The sequence below is a fragment of the Lemur catta genome, chromosome X, assembly GCF_020740605.2.
Source record: "Lemur catta isolate mLemCat1 chromosome X, mLemCat1.pri, whole genome shotgun sequence".
Lineage (NCBI taxonomy): Eukaryota > Metazoa > Chordata > Mammalia > Primates > Lemuridae > Lemur > Lemur catta.
In genome coordinates this window covers 24,894,632-24,912,757 of record NC_059155.1, presented here as the reverse complement: position 1 = coordinate 24,912,757, position 18,126 = coordinate 24,894,632, and the positions used below count along the sequence as shown (strand labels likewise).

At 35.0% G+C, this 18,126-nt stretch overlaps 1 protein-coding gene across 1 annotated transcript in view; it reads left to right on the top strand.

Moving 5' to 3' along the window:
• The window catches only part of TENM1 (teneurin transmembrane protein 1), a 523,494-nt gene that overhangs the window by 220,291 nt on the left and 285,077 nt on the right, over positions 1-18,126 (top strand). The window contains exon 5 of the mRNA XM_045538891.1: positions 8,923-9,161. Within this exon, the coding sequence (XP_045394847.1) occupies positions 8,923-9,161 (239 nt within the window). The remainder of the gene's footprint in view (positions 1-8,922; positions 9,162-18,126) is intronic.

The window sequence follows — 18,126 nt, the reverse complement described above, 5'->3', positions numbered from 1 at the left end:
AAAAATATCCTAGGAAGTTTAGAGTCTGGTTTAGTTTTAAACATGTAATCACAAATATTTCCTAGATCACATGTTCATTCCCATTTTAAGTAGCCTCTATTGGGGAATTAATTACTGAAAACTATGGGGTGGCATTCTATTATTCCTTCATAGAAAATATGTATGAAATCATAAGAGGATTGAAAACCTCACCCACCAATAGCTTTCCACATTTTTTCTAGTTTGAAAGGATTATAGCTTCCACACCATAGCTCAAGACCCAAATTACTATTAAATATAAAGAGAACGAAAATATGGTAAGCTTACTTATCTAAGTAAATAATTTTTACATATTGGCCTAAGCCTTTTAATACAGGAACATTTACATTAATAGAAAATATTAATTTGATATTTACTCTGCAACTGGTGTAGATATTTTAATATCAATTTTAAAATTAAAGTTAGATCTAGAGAGCATAGATCTAAGTTGGAGAAGGAGAATGAAAGGGTGTCTTGAAAGGGCATTATTATGAAGTGAAGCATAATTGTTTATTTTAATTTATTTTCGGGGTCTACTCCAGCAACCTGGTCAAACAGGATAGAATATGTAGTATTTTCTTTCTGTAGCATTTATATATCTAGTGCCTCACTCCTAGTTCCAATTTGTCTCTAAATATCTTGTTACAGAATGTTTAATTCATATAGGAAAATCCAATATGCTACTGCATGAAAACTTTCTGATGTTCCCCACATTCTAAACAAAGGGACATGACAATTACCTCACTTTCATAATGATGACAAGTATGTACCCTCCTAATATCATTTTGTCATTTCTATAATTTTAAGAGTTGAAATATTTCCATAAAAAGTATTCAGTGGAATATTAAGCTTATATATATTCATTTTTGAAAAGAGAAATACCAGATGATCGTGTGAATTAAGAAGATTGTATTACCTTATCATTAGCTTTATGAGTGATGTTGTGAGCTAATATGTGCACAATAGTTAAGTAAGTGGGTTTTATTATTCATACATGAACCTAAAAATATTTATTGAGCACCGGTTGTTTGCTGGGCACCATTTTCTACTCTCATGTAGTTTATGTTCTAGTAATCAACAAAACTGAAATTGTTCCCAACTCTATCTCTTACCAGTTGTGTGACCTTAGGGAATTTATTTAATCTTAATATCTGATCCTTGACTTCCTCACCTATGAAATGCACATAATATCATCTGCCTTTTTGGGGTATTGTGAAGGTTCTGGGAAAAAAAACACATAAAGTACTTTAGCAGAGTGCCTGGCACATGATAGACGTTTAGTAAATGTTCACTAGTGTTGCCATTATCATTAACAGCAATTATTTTAACAGTAATTCTTTCATTACCAAAATGCCTTACAAAAAGAGATGAAATATGAATCAACTGTTTCTTTGATTTATTTTAGATTATGTGAAAATGCAATGAAAGCTTACAGTTGTGTTTTTACATTCAATAAGCCAAGATATATTTGCTCACAAGTGAAGCACTTACTTTAGAGTCCCCAAGCTTCATTCATTTTGCACAATCAAGAGCCTTTTAAAAGAAGCAAAGGAATCAGACAAATATTAATAAATACATAATCATTGAGTATCTTTTAAGACCTAGAACCTACCTAGAAATTAAGACTTGTTTCTTGCCCTCAAGGAATATGCAATCTAGAGACAGATGACCAGGCAGGGCAGATACTGCTTCTGAATAAAAGAAGAGAGGGGATGATAGCCATAGAAAGGTTTTAAATAGCTCCCCCATTAGCTGTTAATTACCCCACTTGCAAAATCACAAGAGTAACAGCCTAGATCATAGAATATTTCTCTTTGAGAATATATTATAGAACTAAGGCTTAAGCCTAGGAAAATTAAGGTTTAGATAGATATCCTGAAATTCTGTTTAAAAAACTCTTAAAAATTATGAACAACATGGACAGACCATAGACATTTTATCAACACTTTGTATACAAGATTTAGAGGGAACATGTGGACAGAGGTGGCTTAATGTTTGGAAGAAAGAACCCTAGAGCAAATAAATGAAATCCAACTTTATGTAGCTACTAGTAGAGTAATACAGTCTGTTACCCCAGGAGATTGTCCAAATTGATAACACTATTAGGCTCAAGAAGAGTTTAAATATTCTTCTTAGGAGTATTTATCCTAAAAAGGTGTGTGGGGAAAGAGTTATTAAGGGGAAGCTAGATGTTAAGGTTGATATCTTCACCAGTAACCACACTTTTCTGCAAAACAAAACTAGCTATTCTTGTTAGAGAATAAAATGGGACTGACCCAGCATGGCATTTTCTTTTATTTTCTTGTGTTTCTTGGAGGCATAAGAACAAATACCTATGAATGGACATATCTCCAAAGATGATATACAAATGGCCAACAAGAATATGAAAAGATGTTCAACATCCTTAATCATCAGAGAAATGCAAATCAAAACCACAATGATATATCACCTCACACCCAGTAGGATGGCTATTATCAAAAAAAAAAAAAAGAAAGAAAGAAAAAGAAACACGTGTTGGTGAGGATGTGGAGAAATTGGAACCCTTATACACTGTTGGCAGGATTGTAAAATAGCAAACATTATGGAAAACAGCATGGAAGTTCCACAGAAAGGTACAAATAGAACTACCATATGATCCAGCAATCCCACATCTGGGTATTGATCCAAAAGAATTGAAAGCAGATCCCAAAGAAGTATTTGCACACCCGTGTTCATAGAAGTACTATTCATAATAGCCAGCAGGCAGAAGCAACCTAAGTGTCCATAAGTGGATAAATACCTAAACAAAATGTGATGTATACATGCAATGGAATATTATTTGCCCTTAAAAAGCAAGGAAATTCTATTCTGTGTACAGCATGGATGAACCTTGAGAACATTATGTTAAGTGAAAAAAACCAATCACATGAAGACAAATACCATATGATTCCACTTATGTAAGGTATGTAAAGTAGTCCAAATCATAGAAACAAATAGTAGAATGGTGGTTGCTAGGGGCAAGGGAAAAAGAGGAGTTGTTTAATGGGAGTATAGTGTTTCAGTGCTTCAGATTTGTAAGATGAAAAAGTTCTGTAGATTTGTTGTACAACAGTGTTAATATACTTAACACTAGTAAACCGTATACTTAAAAATACTTAAGATGATAAATTTTATGTTATGTAGTTTTTTAGCACAATAAAAATGCATTGAATATTTTTTGAAAGAACTATAAATACCTAAATTCCACCAACTATTTAAATGTGATTTAGCCCCCTTGTAGTCTTCCTCTTTTTTAAAAAAATCAACCTCAGCTTTTACTGAAAGCAGGTTGAATTCCTTCTTCTGGGTATAAAAATGAGTCAAATTCTTATAGCTAGGGAAATACAGGTTATATGTGTATCTCATAAGAATGTTTATAAGGTGTAAAAGAAAAAATCATTGGTTATTTATGCATCTCTTGTTAGAAAGTTGTAGATATCTGTCTATTTCCTATAGAATTTTAAGTGCCACATTACATCATGTTATTTAGTGCTAACAGATACCCCCAGAATTATGTAGTATGAGGGGTTTAAAAAGAGAGAGTACATTTCCCCTTTTTTATAGATGATTTTAAAATCCTTACAGGAGCATTTATTATATTCCCATTTACCACCACTGGGTCTCATCATTCTTGAAGATATTTTTTTCCAATTTCCTTATATGCCCATTTCCTTTTGGCAATATCTTGCTTTTCCTTTTTAAATTTGAACTTGAATATTAAAACAGATGCAAAGAAGAGTACTACTTACACATAAACTCTTGAACTGCATTTTTATCATTTGCTGTGTGGAAAAAACCCAATTGTATGAAATTGATAGCAACATTTTAGTGTATCTTCAGGTCCCCAGGGAAAAGCAATGTGCTTAGACAGATGATCTGATTTTATGAGCACACAGCTAAAGTCTAGCACTGAGCATTTGTCTTTATGCTCCTACTTTTTTTCAGGGACTATGGAAACACATTTAGGTACTAGTTTCTTTCCAACAATGGACTGCAAAGTGTATGACAATATATAGCATATGCATTGCTGTTTTTCATGATGCACGTCAAAGTATAGATCACTTTCAGCATAGAATCTTAATCTGAGCTTGTTAATAAGAAAACAAAAACCTTAGTATATGAACTCATTTTATTATCTATCCTCACTAAGGACTGTGATTTGGATTCCACTCAAATATGAATTAGTTTAAATGTTGCTCTGCTGCGACTGTTGAATTTATTCATTATGCTGTAATATTTTACTTATGAAACTGCATTTGGAAATCCTTTGGTGTACAGCAGGATGAAATTACAGTGCTCAGGGATATTGATTATTGCTTGTAATTGCCATCATAATAGCCAACAATTCTCTGTCTTTCTTTGCCTTTATTCTACCTCTTAATGTTCTACCAAACCAAATCAATATCCAACATATTGGGCCACTTACATTGTCTCAAAAATCCAATTGTTCTTCTTCATAAATATGCAGAGGATTGAATGTCTTATCTCTAAACATTGAGTAAAAGAGCCCCATACTGCTGGGTTTCTCCTTTATCCCATAGGAATGTATCAGAGTGTTGCTATATAGGATCAATAATGTATAAGTGACATTTTGTCACCTCCAAAGGAACCATGGGGCAAGGGGTGGGAAGGAAGGGAGGATACTTCACTATGCTGCCTCTAAAGTGCTACACTTCTTGCTCACTAGTAAATGAGATGGCCAAAGGGGAAAATATATGCTGGGAGAGTTAACCAGACACTAAAGAAGAAATCCACCTCTTTATAGTGTGGAGGAGATTATCTTAAAGCCTTAAAGAGGAACCACAATCAAATGGAAAGAGCACAATTCTATGAGTGACTTATTCAATAAAATATATTTATTCTTATTATGATTTATATACTATTTATTCACTCTGGGGATAAGTTAGGTGCCTTTAGAGAGCAGCAACATCTCTTTTAGCAATATCTCATCAACTAAAGGGTAGCTTCTTTGTAATGCTTACCCATTCATCCAAAATAGTTAAGATAGTCTTTAAAACTTACTGTAAGAACATATGACATGCAGAAGAATAGACACATATTATGTAGTACTGTTTGAATGGATAGTATTTCTTGAGCCTGGGTCAGTTAATTCAGGTATTAGAACCTGGTGCTAATCTCATGAAGACTGTGGTCAGCAGGTAGCATGGGGCAATGGAAACAGACTATTTTGGAAGTCCCAGATTCCAGTGTCATCCATGCCATTGACTAGATATGTTGCTTTTAGGTTAGTCACTTTAATTCTCTGGATCTCAATTTCCCGGAGGGAGTTGGGCTACTAGGTGATTTCTTAAGGTCCCTTCCAACTCTGTGATTCTGTAGCTATCATTCTCATATTCTTGTCATTAGTCTAAAAGGGAATAGGGTAGTAGTGTGGCTCAATTCAACATCATCCTCATACCAAATTCAACACACAGCATGTGCCTTAACAGATCTGAATTCCAATCTTTTTTAAAATTTTATTTAATTCATATATATTATTTCCCTTTTACCATTTTTTTTTCTTTTTTTAGTCAAGTAGAAGTATTGTCAACTACTGAATTCCATTCTTAATGTGTCTCAATAACTGCATAACACTAGTATAGTGTACTGTAGTGTACTGGTTAAGATCAGAGGCTCTGGAGCCAGACTGCCTGTGTTTGAAACTCAGATTCTTCCGTTATTAATACTAGCTTTGAGTCCATGGGCAAGTTATTTAACCTCTCTGTACTTTGGTTTTATCATCTATAAAATGGAGGTACTGATTGTAATAAAGTTGTTGTAAAGATTAAATAATATAGTATGTATGAAGTATTTAGAACAATGCCTAGCACAAGTAAGCACTCAAATGTTACCTTTTATTAACATTATTATGACAATTATGATCACCACTCTACTCCTACTAAACCTCTTTAGGTCTCAGCCTAGTAATCTGAAATATTAGTATAATAATATAAACCTCACAGACATATGAAGACCAAAATAATACAGATAAAGTGCCTAACTTGGTTCCTGTCCCTTCTAGGGGCAGGCCCAATAAATCATGGTTACTTAAATGGAACCAAACTATTCCTGTGGTTAATGTTATCCAGTGAATTTTTCCACCCTCCCCCCACACTCACGAATTTTTTTGATCTTAGTTACAAAATAAATACAAACGTGAGACAAAAAAATTTCATAAAATACCCCTACCATCCAAAGGTAAGGTAAATGATTATTTTTCCATAAACATATATACTTTTTTATCTTTGAAAAATTGTATAGTATTGCCCATGCTCTTTTGAAGCCTGCTTTTTTTTTACTTGGTAATATCTGTAAACACTTTTCCTAGTGAATAGATATTCTTTTGCAACACAATTTATAATGATTTTGTAGTATTATATGTTTATAAAATAATTTACTTAATGAAACACCATTATTGGACATTTGGGGGTTTATTTTTGTTATTATACATAACACTGCAATGAATGACTTCTTATGTACATTATTATACACATCATTTCCTGAGGGTAAATTTCCATAAGCATAATTATTACTTCAAAGAATTATTAAAGTCTTTTGATATTTAATGCCAAATTGCCCTCAAGAAGGACCTAAATCTGCACCCCCCTCAGCAACCCAGCCCTTTAAAAAATCTTTAACCTAGTGATACTAAAGCAAAATTCTCTCTTGTGGATATTTTTCATTAACTGGCAGGTAGAGTTTTTTTTTAAATATACATGCTTTTTTTCTTTAAATATGAAAGCTAGAAATCAGTCTTAAAATAATAATTTATGCATTTGGGCATATGTTACATGTACAAGGTGATATTGGCTTTTTGCTTAGTGGAGAGGTTTTGTGTTGTAAATTAAAATGTAGCACTAGAATGTGTTTTGTTTAGCAGTGCATTTTACTACCCCAGGTGGTACAGTAGAGTGGGTAAGATTAAGAACTTTGGCTGATGGATATGCTAATTACCCTGATCTGATCACTGAACTTTATATGTATCAAAACATCACTGTGTACTCCGTAAATATGTACAATCATTATATATCAATTAAAATTTTTTTAAAAAGAAAAAAAAGAGAAAAGAAAAGATTAAGGACTTTAGAACTCCAATGACCTAGGTTCTGATTCTGGCTCTGTCATTCATTTGCCTGCTAGCTTTTAAATTTGGGTAAGTTGTTTAATCTCTTTATGTCTCCATTTCCTTAAATGAATAATGAAGATAACAATATAGCCTATTTCATATGAGTGAAGACTAAACAAAGTACTAATGAGTGTTCAGTACAACACTTGGCACTTAGCACTCAATGAGTATAAAGTATATACACAAAAATATACTTTCATTTATTTGTTTTTGGCAACTCCTTCCATGTGAATACATCATTACTGTTTATAAGAGGCCTGTATTATGATAGTCATGAATGGTCAGCAATCATCCCATAGTAAATCAAACATGACAGCAGCATGACTCCATTTGTATGGAGTTCTACAAGAGACAAAATGAATGAATGGTGGGAAAAAATGCAGAGTAGTGGTTGCCTCTGGGGGATGGGAATAGGGATTTACTTAGAAAAGGCAGGAGGGAACTTTTGGGGATGATGAGAGTGTTCTACATCTCAGTAGGTTAGTCACTTTCATTCTCTGGGTCTCCATTTCCCTGAGGGAGTTGGGCTACTAGATGATTTCTGAAGGGCCCTTCCAACTGTGTGATTCTGTAGCTATCATTCTCACATTCTTGTCATTAGTCTATGCACTTTGTTTGCATAGGTGATTGCATTTGTAAATCTCAGCAAACGTGCACTTAAAATTATGCATTTAATTGTGAATAGTACGTTACAAATCTGTTAAAAATATCAAACTCTAGATAATAATATGCCAGTTGAAATATGTGAAGAGAACTGTCCTGATGTATGCAACATACTTCAAAATGCTTAAAAATTAGGATGAAGAAAGGAATGGAGAAATGGATAAATATGTGATAAAGTGAATATAGTCAAGTGTTAAGTGTGGAATCTAGTTGGTGAATATAGAGGTGTTTATTATAAAATTCTTTCAACTTGGTTGTATGTTTGATAATTTTTTTTTTTTTTGAGACAGAGTCTCGCTCTGTTGCCCGGCTAGAGTGAGTGCCGTGGCATCAGCCTAGCTCACAGCAACCTCAAACTCCTGGGCTTAAGCGATCCTCCTGCCTCAGCCTCCCCAGTAGCTGGGACTACAGGCATGCGCCACCATGCCCAGCTAATTTTTTTTCTATATATATTTTGAGTTGGCCAGATAATTTCTTTCTATTTTTAGTAGAGACAGGGTCTCGCTCTTGCTCAGGCTGGTCTCGAACTCCTGACCTTGAGCTATCCACCCGCCTCGGCCTCCCAGAGTGCTAGGATTACAGGCGTGAGCCACTGCGCCCGGCCTGATAATTTTTATAATAAAATGTTGAGTGAACATATGACTGTAAAAGCTAATCTCTAAAGTTTGGTAGTGAATAAAGTCTCAAACACTGGTATCCAGGCCACTCTAATTATTAAAATGCCTGATGATGTATCTCTTTCTGTTTTGGAATCAGCTCTTGAGGATCATATTTAATGAAAGGGAGAAGTGTAGTGTATAACATCAAATGTGGGACGTTAGTACTCACTAGTCAGCAGGTTAGGGAACACAGGACTCCTTTCTTCCTCTTAAGTCTGAACGAGAAAAGCCCTAAATGAAGAAAGAAAAAAAGAAGAAGAAAAGAAAAGAGAGACAAGGACAGTTTAGAGTACTTCTTGGGTATATGAAAATTGTGTTGAGCCCCTCCCAGATCCCCTGAACTTTGGCATAGCATGATTTGGGGAATTAATGGAGTTTGGGTTTTTGTAGCAACGGGCTTTGGTTTTTATAGCCCAAACTTTTGTTTCCTTTTCACAGGCATTTCCTGTTCAAACATGGATCTGGTTCCTCCGCTATCTTCAGTGCAGCCAGCCAGAACTACCCTCTGACGTCCAATACCGTGTACTCGCCGCCTCCCAGGCCCCTTCCTCGAAGCGCCTTTTCCCGGCCAGCCTTTACTTTTCACAAACCTTACAGATGCTGCAACTGGAAGTGCACAGCATTGAGCGCCACTGCAATCACAGTGACTTTGGCCCTGTTACTAGCCTATGTGATTGGTAAGCCCTTTTTTTATGCCTCAGTTTTCTTCTTAATCAAAGTCTTGTTTTGCTTGTGGTGGGAGTGGAGGTTTCTCTCTCAACTTTGGGATGTACAAATTTAGACCAAGGCTTAGTATTATAAATAACAAATGGATTTCTAATTAGACTTTTTTTTCACTTCCTCACCTTAAATACTGCTGAGGAGAGTAAGAAATGCTCTTTGGGAAGAAATATTTATACTACTAACACAGCCTTATTGATTGCAATTACTGTAGTTAACCATTTTCCCTTCAATTAAAAGGTTGTTATGGTTTTCTCATTAGAAGTCATAAGTACCAATCTGCTATAGCTTCTTAAATTATCGTTAAACAATAATACTACTACCGAATTTTCAGGTAGCAGTTTCATTAAAGCAGTAGTTATATGGAAGCTATCCGAAAATTCAGTGCGTACTTTCTTCCCAAGAATTCAGATTTTTGCAGTGTGATCAAAAACTGTATTCTTATTTCACTAGGTAAATGGCTGCAAAATTGTGTGCTTACTATGTTTGGGAAGATAAAGCAGAAAATGGTCACAAGGAACCCTTTCCACTTTTAAGAAAAATATTGTTATTGTTCTTGAGTCACTCTGATTAAAGTCACCCTCATTTGATAGCAAATTGTATTGATTTTTCTAGGTGGCATTTTATTTTGACTGAATATTAATTTCTTTGCTTGAGTGGTTTTGCAGTATAAAATGAAAATTAACTTAAGAAATGTGTATTTTGTGGAAGCACTATTTCTAGGATAAATAGAATATTGTGGTAGAAAACAAATTCTATCTAGGTATGTCACTGGTAACTTCTTTTCAGGTTTAACCCAGTTGCCTAGTTGAAGCAGAATTACCCACTAAGACACGATGAATATGATTCTGAGAGGTAGATAAAACTAGGTTTAGACTTTCTTATAATTGTAAATAATAAAGTATATTTGGTTGATTCCCATTTATCCAAAATGTGAACAATAAGAAAGTCCACATAACAAGTTTATGTGGGAGTCATAGAACAGAGGGTGGTAAGTAAATGTTTTATATTTTTTAGGGAAGCTACTAATGATGTAAACAGTATAGAATCATAGCCTATGCTGATGTTCATGAGTCTTTCTTATATTTCCATCATGCAACATGAATATATTTGAACAGTGCTTCTAGTAAACATGGGTGATATTACCCTATAATATCAAAAAATGTGTCTCTTATCTCAGCCATTTCAGGATAACCCAACATATGTGTTTATTTGGTTTGCAATAAACTGTAATGAGAAATATTAGTGAAGGGATGGAGGTGAGAGATGAGAAAGTACTGCAACTCAAACATAATTTTAATATGAAATCATTCAAAACAAGGAATAATTTGAGAAGTTTAAATACATTAAAGGCCCTTTCAAATGTTTTTGTTCAATCATGAAACAGATTCTTATTTTATGGATTATTTTCTATTAACTTTTGCTGTAAAGAGAAATAATGTTTTAGATATAAGATTTAACTCCTGGTATAAACAAATCCACATAATAACAAGTTCTTTATTAATAGGTTTATACTATGTTCAAAACTATATTTCTATTTAAATTTATTATGATGGCCACTCCTATATCAATTTATCGTATATTCTGAGACTTCTTTAATTAGGTTATATATTTATTCATTTCATAAGTGAAAGTAGAACATTTTGGTTATTTAAAGTACGGCCTTTTTATAGGGTAAACAGTGGCATATTAATTTGGCATGGCAGTAAGACAATATGTGCAATAGTTACAAGCATGAATTTTCAGATCTCTGCCACTTATTAGCCACCTTAGTCAAATTACTTAACCTTTTCAGGCCTCCATTTCCTCATCTATAAAATGAGCTTAAAATAGTACCTATAACATAGGGTTGTTTTGATAATGAAAAGAGTTGCTATAACTAAAGCACTTGGAATGATGCCTAAAATATAGCAAGTAGCCTATAAATGTTAAATATTATCATTATTATTACCATTAGTATCATTATAATTATTATTCATTTTTAAAATTCACTAGTTCCCAGAATTAACCATTTTGTTCATGGCTGTATCCCAGCACCAAAAACGTGCCTGGCACATAGCAACCCTGACAGTAAAAGTTTGTTGAAAAAAATGAGTTATGCTAAGAACTTTGCTTATATTAGCTCATTTAATTCTAACAACAATCCTTAAGAGTAGGAATGAGTGTTATATGTATTTTGTAAATGAGGAAACTGAGACACAACAAAGTTAAGAGGCTACCTAGAGATCCCATTGAGATTAACAGGTCGCATCACTAAGAAGTGAGGATCCTGAGCTTCAAGCCAGAGCTGACTATCTCCAGAGCACATAGTCTTGAGCGCTAGGCCTTGCTGCCCTTCTCGCACTGAAGTAAACTTTACAGCTCGTTTACTTCTCGGTCTACTAAATAAATCTACCAGACCTTTTTTATTTCTTATCAAATTACAAATTCAATTAGATATACCAGGTCATCCCTTGCACTGGTGAGTGAAACTAAGGTTGCTTGATTGGTGAGAGATATCTGTTGAAATCATTTATTGGGAGATTTTTTTTAGATACAGAAATAGCAGGCTAAATGCTGGCACAGTATGTTGAATGGGTTCAATGTGATGAGATGTTTATGGCAAACCCTGTAACTTTGTTCCTGGTTCTGTCATTAGGTGGACATTACGTGACTTTGGGTAAATCAGTAAAAATCTCTTTGATTTATCTCATCTGTGCCATATTGGTGACCATCTCAGGAGGGTAGAGTAAAAATTCATAAATAGGCATTCAGGTGAAAGATGCCACATAAGAACTGTAATATACAAGATGATTTTTAAATGGGTTTCTGTGGTTGAAATAAAAAAGTATTATATTTCAAAATATGAAACCATTTCACTCTTGACTGTTGCTGAGTCTATAAGAGTCATCATTTTTTTCCAATCCCCCTTTGCAGTTGCTGTATAACCCAAGTAAAATCTTTCACTGAAACTACTTACTACTTCTGTTTCCCGTGCAAATTCCTTTCTGCTATTTCATTTTCCTCTATTATCCATTATATATAACCTTTAGATACTAATGGCTGCATGCTGTGCTGCCCTCAATCCACTAGGGGAAATCACATCAATATCAATGGGACATCAGTAGACATTCTGTACACAATAGCTCTGTAAGTGGTCATTGGAAAGCAGTGGAAATCCAGCACGTGAAAAGCCAGAGCTGGGTTGTTCAGCCAACCAGCTCCATCTCCACACCTACCCACTATGGGTCAGAAAGAAAATAATTCCTTTGAAAAAGTTTTGAGGTCATAAAATTTGCTGAAGAGAGGCATGGAAAGATACTGATTATATGAAGATATCACGGAATGGCTATTGTCATCACTTCCCCATAAATCTGTAATATTTTCCATCTGAATAAAAAAATATGTCCTTAGGCTTCATCCTCTCTGAGATTTTGGCATCAGTGATGTATCAGTGCCAGTCAGAAGCACATTTGCTTGAATTTACAAATAATCCATATGAAGTAGTAGTCAGGAAGACAGATGACCATATACAAGGCATCAAGGGAAGGCGAGGTTAAGGTACTTCATCAATGGTTGTGAAGGGCACAAACATAGCTTCTCTGGCAATCTTTGATGTTTTGATCAAGTTTTTTTACAGTCAGCAGTTTGTATAAGAGACAACAGAAACTCTCAGGCAGTAGAAATTCACAGGAATACATTGTGCCTAGGGTCAAATGGGCTGTTACATTGAATTAGTAGGGGAGTAGGGTTTCTGCTGTCAGACCCAATGTCATTAGTTAATGACATGGATGATCCTCTTCTGTTGCCATGAAATTAGCAGGGATTCATACCACCTTTAGGAGATTTAGGTAGCATTCAAACTCTACGGATGAAATAATTTCAGTCTATAAATCTTGCCATGTCATCCTATATGGCCTGCATGTAGAAAGTTGATCAGAATGGACATTAACAATACAGAACTAGAAGAGATAGAATATTGAGCACAGTTCTGTGATCCAAAGTTTAGGGATGAAAGTATTCAGGAGGGTGAAGGTCTTTCATTACATCGCTGTCTGTACCAAAATTGAGTAACACTGATTTTAGGGCTTTCTTCTGTCCCCTTTATACTGGCCCAAATTGCCCTACTATCTGAGGCTATTATTACAGTGGAGTAAGACAGTGGGGAAAATAATAGAATGAGAAGAGTGGAGTGTGTTCATTTTTCCCTCCTCACAAAGAAAATGCAAATACCTCACTATACAGGGAATAAATAAAATAAAATATGGCATGTTCTGATTTTGGAAAATTTAAGAACCTAGATTTTTTAAACAGGATAGAAATGGAGTTTTCCCCATTAAATCTAAATAAAAAGTGCCCCCACACAGTTATAAATATGCTTATCAAAACCCAGTTCTTTCACTTACAGTACTAGAAACTTCATTAATGTCTCTGTGCTTAAGTTTCCTTGTCTATAAAATGGGAATGTTGATAATACCTTATTCAAGGGTTTTCTTTATAATTAAATGATTTGAAGCTTGTAAAACACCCAGGACATTGCTTAACAGATTGGCAGTTATTATTAGTGGGACAGGATTATTAATTTAAGCTGAGGTAAGCATAATGAACATACAATTTATCCCAACACGAACAGCCTTTGTTTCCCTTCTTTCCAAAGTCATCTAAAACAATTTTTCAAACCTTGAATGTCTGTCTCATAAGAATCCTCTAATGAGGCTGGGTGCGGTGGCTCACGCCTGTAATCCTAGCAATCTGGGAGGCCGAGGCGGGTGGATAGCTCGAGGTCAAGAGTTCGAGACCAGCCTGAGCAAGAGCGAGACCCTGTCTCTACTAAAAATAGAAAGAAATTATCTGGCCAACTAAAATATATATAGAAAAAATTAGCTGGGCATGGTGGCACATGCCTGTAGTCCCAGCTACTAGGGAGGCTGAGGCAGGAGGATCGCTTGAGCCCAGGAGTTTGAGGTTGCTGTGAGCTAGGCTGACGCCACGGCACTCACTCTAGCCAGGGCAACAAAGTAACACTCTGTCTCAAAAAAAAAAAAAAAAGAATCCTCTAATGAGTTTGTTGTTTGCTTCTGCCTGGTCTAAAATAGCTGTCATTTTGCCTTTATTCTACTAATTTCCCTCTTCTGTGGTGTTTTGACCCTTCAGATGGTTTTGTATTTTTATCTGGAGGCCATATCTAGGTTGAAACACATTTTCATTAAAATGCATTATAGCTTATAACATTCAAGAAATGACTCAGCATAAAATGCTAAAAAGCATTTTACATTATCCTATAGACCATTATCAATCCTTTGGGTGTCATGCTTAATATTTATTACTTCTTCCAGTTCACTCTCATGCACCCAATCATGATAATAATGGCAGTTTCTGTGTTAGCATTGACTTTTCCTCCTATTCATGAATCTACCAACTTTCTAGCAATCTCTCTAAGCAAGGATCTGGAAAACGGTGGTATAACTTCATTCTAATTATAAATCTGCCATCCATGCATTTATCAGAATCCTTCTTTAAAAAAGATTTATAGATTCATCTTATATCACCTTTTGGTGTAATATGTTCCATAAGTTTTATCCCCACCATGTTAAGTGGCACTCTTACCTGTCATAAATAAAAGTATAAATCCAATTCAAATTAAACATACTAAAATGACAGGATGAACCCATGTCACATACAACTAATTTCCAGAACCAGAGTTAGCTCCTATTGCTCAGAATAAAGGCATTTGATGAAAGGCAAATACTGTATTTAATTTTTTTCTTGGAACTCAAGCATGCTGTGGATTTAAGACACAGAGTAAGATAGATAATTTCTTGGGTGAATAAATAGTGGATACTAAATACATGTCTTGCATCAAAGGATGATTTTATTGTCTCAAGGAGAGACAGTCACCCTCCTAAGTATTTCTCATACAGCACTTTCTTAGCCTGGGTAGGGAAATTAATATGAGATTCTGTGAAATAGATAAAAATCTACTGGAAGCTAGATTAAAAGGAGACTAGACAGTAGGTTAGTAATTTTGGAGTTTTGTGTGCTTAAGAAATTTTAGAATAGCAAGAATTAATCTTGCAAATTCAGAAAAAAAAATTCTCTCTCAAGAAAATCGAAGACTTCAAAGTAAATAATTTGAATTCTTTTGCATAAGGGAGAAATTTAGTTCTTGTTTAACTCAGTTTCTCCCCACCCAAATTATAGATATTATATATATAGAGATATGTTATGTGAATATTTTTAGACCCACATTGCATAAATCATTAAGCTATACTTACTCTGAAGTGAATAAGAATAAACTAAATTAGAGCAATAGCTTTTAAACAGATGGCAGGTTAACCCATTTTAAATTTCAGAAATGTGACTGAATTCTCATATAGAACAGCCAGAGCAGGGAGGGCCAGTGTCACCAACAGAAATATCTGATTCATCACAGTCAACAGTAAGCAGTGACATCTTATAGAACGGGGGACTTACCCATTCGGGTTCAGCAATATTCCCTTCATAGAGAAGTGAAAAAACATTAAATGTTTTAGTAAATACAAACATATTAGACTACCTGAAAAAGCACGACATGAAAGATCTAGGAGGGTGGCAGGAAATGAAGATGGCAAGTAGCAGCTTATCATGAAAGGCGTTTTAAGCCATGGTAAGGAGTTTGAAATTTTTTCCAAGAACAAATGGAAAGATTTTTATGGTTTTTCATTAGGTTAAGAAAATTATTTGCTCAGATTTACATTTAGAAAAATCACCCTAATGGCAGTATTGAATTTGGGTTTGGTAGACAGTATGATGGGGGTTGTAAAATTGAAGTCATGGAGATAAATTAGGAGACTGTAATAGTCATACAGGTGAGTAATAGTGAAAGCATAAACTTCTGGCAGTGGAGAAGGAGGAGATGGAATTGAGAAGTATTTAGAAGATAAAACACACTTGACTTAGTAACCGATTAGATGTGGCAAGAGAGAAGAGTTGTTGTCTGCCTTAGGAACTAGGGAAATAATGATGCTGTTACCCAACATAGAAAATGGAAGGAAGAGGTTTAAGGGTGACATTGGACATACAGGAAGAGATACCTAATACATTATTTATTAAATAGCTGGTACTGAAACTGTGGAGGCATCTGCCTTTGAGGGCACCAAAGTTGTGGGAGTAGAGCAAGGAGAAAAAGAGCATGAAGACTGAAACTCTGGGGAATACTGATATACAAGAAGCCTGAGGAAAAAGAATCTGCTAAACAGACTAAGGAGCAGCACCTAGAAAGGTTGGAAGGAAACCATTTGATGATAGAGATAGAATAGTGGTTCTCGATGTGTGGCCTAGGGATTCCAAGACCTGTGAGAGGGTCCATAAAGTAAAACTATTTTCATAATACCACAAAGATATTATCTATCTTTTTCACTATAATTCTCTCAGGAGCATACAGTATAGTTTTTCAGAAATTACATGACATGTGGTATAACAAGATATTTCATGCAAAAGCAGATATACAAATCTACCTGTAAAGAGATTTTTTTAAATGTAAAACCATGTCATTCTTCTCACTAATATTTTTTGTTTTGCAAAATACTGTATAATTATTTATTGTAAAACATGTCATTTATGTTAAAATGTAAGGGTTTATTTTTATTATTCGATCAATAAATAAATACTTATAAAGTTCTGTCTTAATTTCTAATACAGTAAATATCAGTAGATACAGCCCACATCAACAAAAGCTCTTTGGAATGCTCAGTAATTTTTAAGAGCATAATGAGATCCTGAGACTAAAATATATGTAAAGGGCTGAGGTAGAGAAATCAAGTACGTAGTGTTTCAAGAAGAGTAACTAAGTGAAATACAACTATTTATTGTTTACACCAAGGTGGAGGCTTGCAAGGCAAGTGCAGTAAGAAGACAGGAAGGATAAGAACAGTATAGTTGCTGGTGATAAACTTTTTGAAGTGATCAGCCAAAGGATAAAATTTAGGAGGGAAGAAAAATAGAGGGAGGAAATTAATGGCATAGGAAACAAGAGTTGGGCCCAAGTGTTTAGAGATCTTGATGATATTGTAGGGGAGTTATGGTTGTGAGTGACCTGAAAAGCTAGAAGATGGTCAGAGGGTAGTATATCAGAATTTCAGGGCCCAGCACAGTGGCTCACGCTTGTAATCCTAGCACTCTGGGAGGCCAAGGCGGGAGGATCACTCGGGGTCAGGAGTTCAAGACCAGCCTGAGCAAGAGTGAGACCCTGTCTCTACTAAAAATAGAAAGAAATTAGCTGGACAACTAGAAATATATAGAAAAAATTAGCCAGGCATGGTGGTGCATGCCTGTAGTCCCAGCTACTTGGGAGGCTGAGGCAGTAGGATCGCTTAAGCCCAGGAGTTTGAGGTTGCTGTGAGCTAGGCTGACACCATGGCACTCTAGCCCAGGCAACAGAGCGAGACTCTGTCTCAAAAAAAAAAAAAGAAAAAAAGAAAAAGAATTTCAGATTTTAGACTCACAGCACAAAAATATGATTCTCCTATATATTTTGGACCTAGTTAAGGAATAGGTATGAGGAGCTCTTTCCAGATGAATCATTTGTTCAGAAAGGCTAGATTCTTGGCTAGATATGATCCCACAAGGTGTTCTTTCCTGGGTAGACTCATAATCCCATTAACAAATTACACCAAAGTAAAGATAGCATTTAAATAAGAGCACTACTTTATATTTGATCCTCCATACAGGCAAGACCCATGTGGAATTCCAGATCACATTGTGGCTTCTCAAGAACTCCTTCCTTGGGGCCCCTGTTGCTCTCTATGGGACGATAATGAACAAATTAAGACGGTTCAAGATAACCCACTGTAATTTTCTGCTGATCAAAACCTCATCAAAGCATTGCCAATGTAGTTAATGTAGGTCTTATGTAACATATTATAGTTAACTTCCAGAGTAATTGCTTACCACAAGAGTTTCTAA